Raw genomic sequence first — 3,297 nt, 5'->3', positions numbered from 1 at the left:
CGCCACGTTGTTATAGTCAGACAGTGTTTAGCTGTTGATAATTTACATTGTGAATGCATGATGACCTTCTGCAGATTATTGAATAATTTCATCGGATCTCTATAGTTCACATGCTAATAAAGTTTATCTCAGTTTAATCCAAATTAAGTTATTCACTTAAATTAACTTTATTAGCTTCTGTAGATTGTCCGGCATGCTTTGTGTATACATGGTTATGTGACCACAGTTGCATATGCATCCCGATAGCGGTCATTCGCTCTCTCGGGGCATTTGCGTTGAAGTCAATAAACCGTGAACCTGTCACTGTCGTAACAAAGGACTGTTATAGACAATATATTGAACCTAACAAAACTTACACCTTCTAAGGATTGCCCTCCCAGGCTCCCAAAGTGCCACACACGTAGAATATAACCACCTAATTCGACACACGGTAACAAGAACACGTGCACATTCTCTAGTATACATTCTAGACGTCTTCGCAACTACACCCACCTATAACATTGTTAATTTCTTACCTGATCACGTTTTTTCAAGATGCTGTCGCTGACCTGTCTGAGACAATGCAGCCTCATGTCCGCAAACTCCAGACTCTCCGTGAGACGTAGGATGAGACGCCCCGAATCGGCCTCAGATGACAGCGCGTGATCCATGATCGCCTACGGCAACGGTAAACACATCCACGCAGCGCTTAAAAGGCGACGTGATTGGTTGGCGTGGATCGTCACGTGTACATGTGACACGGGGCGCAATTGGTTGGTGTGGATCGTTGAGTGTGCATGTGACATGCAGCGTGATTGGTTGGCGTGGATCATCACGTGTGCATGTGACACGCACGTCACGCAGAGTGATTGGTTGGTGTGGATCGTTGAGTGTGCATGTGACATGCAGCGTGATTGGTTGGCGTGGTTTTGCTACAGTAACAGATGGACACTTTAGGTGTTTCTTCCAAGGAACATTTATAAGCAGGTTTGACTGCGTGTGTTATCCCGGCATACTTACCGCAAACAATTTAGTCGGAAACGTGGGGTACTTGACATCTTCGACTTGCACTAGCGGGTTCGTCCCCTCCCGCTCCAAGAATTTCAACAGTGTAGTGACGGCAAGTTCCTGAAAAATAAGTAAAAACTTCTCAGCTATTTTATCGACATATATTCATTCCTGGCTCATTCCACAAAATATATAATTGCATGATCAATCAATGAAATCATGCATTATCAATGAATGCATGATGCATGGGGCCATGGGCACTGGCACTGACACAATAAAAAAGCAGTTCACTGTATAAAGCATACTGTTGCCTATATATATATATTTTTATTTTTATTTTTTTTATTTCCATTGTGATTGTTTTTCCTAACCTCATAACTAATTTATTATCAGCCCTGTTATGACGTGGACAGGTAAGCGGCATGTTATTGATTATTAGCCTTACTCGGTTACTGTGTTGACAAACAACGTTCACATTTCAACCACCAGAGACGCCACCGTCGGTGATCGCGCGATGACCCGAAACACAAGAACAGCCAAACTAGGCTGACTTCAACATAACTACGATACGATTACAAGCTGTCAGTGAATGTTGTCTGTTGTGCTGTTTTTATTTATTTACCGACAGTAAACGTCACCAAGGGTCATGGATTAACGTGAATTTGCCTTGTAGTCGCAGCGAGATGCGTGCAGTCACCCTGTGATAGTCTGCGTCTGGTGGAAAATATGTAAGTTGAAGTCACTGAATGAATTGGGTCAATAAACATCAACATTTCGTCAGCTGACTGAGTGACTCGTTCTACGATACGTTCTTATATTTGTCACAATCATTTGCAGTGAATTTGCAGTGCTCTTGAGATGTAAAACTGCAGACCAACGATCGAAGTGAGTAATAATTGATGTGTTGATTCACCACATAGTCTTCCATTGCGAATCAGGATGACTAATTTCATTTATTTATTTTATTTATTTATTTAGGCAATTATCCATCATGATTCATATACAATACTCAATAGGCCCCTACATAGCATACTTTTACAATAAAATTATGAATTCATAAAATTGGATAACTACCAAGGATATATACACAAAAAGCATGACTAGCACACTTATTTACATTGTGGTCCTTGTTTTGCTATGCCTTGAGTCTAACAATTACACTACTATCAGCACTAACTATTGAAATATACAAATTTGTAGTTTTAACCGGTCATACAATGGTACATTCTCATAAGCCGATACAAACTTTTCTTATGCCTAATTTCAACCGAATTCTTTTAGCGAAAATCATACTCCTCTGCCTCTAATGTTTCTACCTTTTCCATCAGACATTCTAGAATAAACAGAATTTGTCCTAACTTGCTGTGGTAGAGAGTTCCAAGCTTCAGTATATAAGTAAAAGAGTTTTTCCCACTGCTTCCCACTCTCGGTTTAAAAATGGACATCTCACCTTTCCTTGTATTGAAACTATGGACTTTTGACATGAAACCTGTCATATACATTACTGTGGGCCGAGATTATGTTATATAAATTTTAAAAACCCTATTGACCTCCAGTTGCATTACCCTGAACTCTACAGGTACCCAATTTACAGCCTTGAACTCTCTAGCACCTATTTGTTGTTGTCATTCATTTATCCTCCTACTTCACGAGGTCATGGTCACAATGTAAACCCTCTTTGTATCGTTAGCTACCGGTGTTTCCTCATAGTAAAACACATAGCCTACACAGCTCACATCACCTATGATTATGTGTGCTCTAGTACCTAGATTGAGAACACATCTAATGGCTTTATTTTGACACACTTGCAGCTTAGCCCTTGTGCGCTTTGTGAGACTGCTGTACCATACATACTGCTTGCATAGTCAAAATGACATTGAATTAGGGCAGAAACTGGTAATCGTTTACATGCCGTGTTTAAATACTTAGCTTTTCTGGAAATAAATTTCAATCTATTGTTAACCTTTTTTACAACCTTAATTCCCATTACCTCACCACTCATGGAGTCTTCCAAATCTATTCCTAGATACTTAAAGCCGCAATATGCGCATCCAAACACTAATTTCTCCAGTACTAGACTAGCAAATACTTCGTGTCATGCATAATCACACTACCTTATGACAAAATAAACTCTAGTTCCTCCCATTCCACTGCGCGTTTGCTTAAAACCCACAAGGAAGAGGTGCGAAATCTGGCAATCTGGCGCCAACGCCCAAATCAATTTAGCCCCGAATCGGTTAGGTGACGTCACTTGTTGCTATGGGTTGCACCCGCTGTACGGTTGCTTGGCACAGCAACGCGAACGTGTCA

At 40.6% G+C, this 3,297-nt stretch overlaps 1 protein-coding gene across 1 annotated transcript in view; it reads right to left on the bottom strand.

Moving 5' to 3' along the window:
• Nucleotides 1-361: 361 nt before the first annotated feature.
• The window catches only part of LOC106814462 (nucleolar complex protein 4 homolog B-like), a 17,504-nt gene continuing 14,568 nt past the window's right edge, over nucleotides 362-3,297 (bottom strand). The window contains exons 4-6 of the mRNA XM_014818778.1: nucleotides 1,000-1,107; nucleotides 516-656; nucleotides 362-415 (exon numbers count right to left, since the gene is read on the bottom strand). Coding sequence (XP_014674264.1) covers nucleotides 362-415; nucleotides 516-656; nucleotides 1,000-1,107 — 303 coding nt within the window. The remainder of the gene's footprint in view (nucleotides 416-515; nucleotides 657-999; nucleotides 1,108-3,297) is intronic.

This window comes from Priapulus caudatus, unplaced genomic scaffold, assembly GCF_000485595.1.
Source record: "Priapulus caudatus unplaced genomic scaffold, Priapulus_caudatus-5.0.1 Scaffold928, whole genome shotgun sequence".
In the NCBI taxonomy this organism is placed as follows: domain Eukaryota; kingdom Metazoa; phylum Priapulida; class Priapulimorpha; order Priapulimorphida; family Priapulidae; genus Priapulus; species Priapulus caudatus.
Note: the sequence above shows the minus strand (reverse complement) of the source record. Positions and strands in the feature narration are given on the sequence as shown.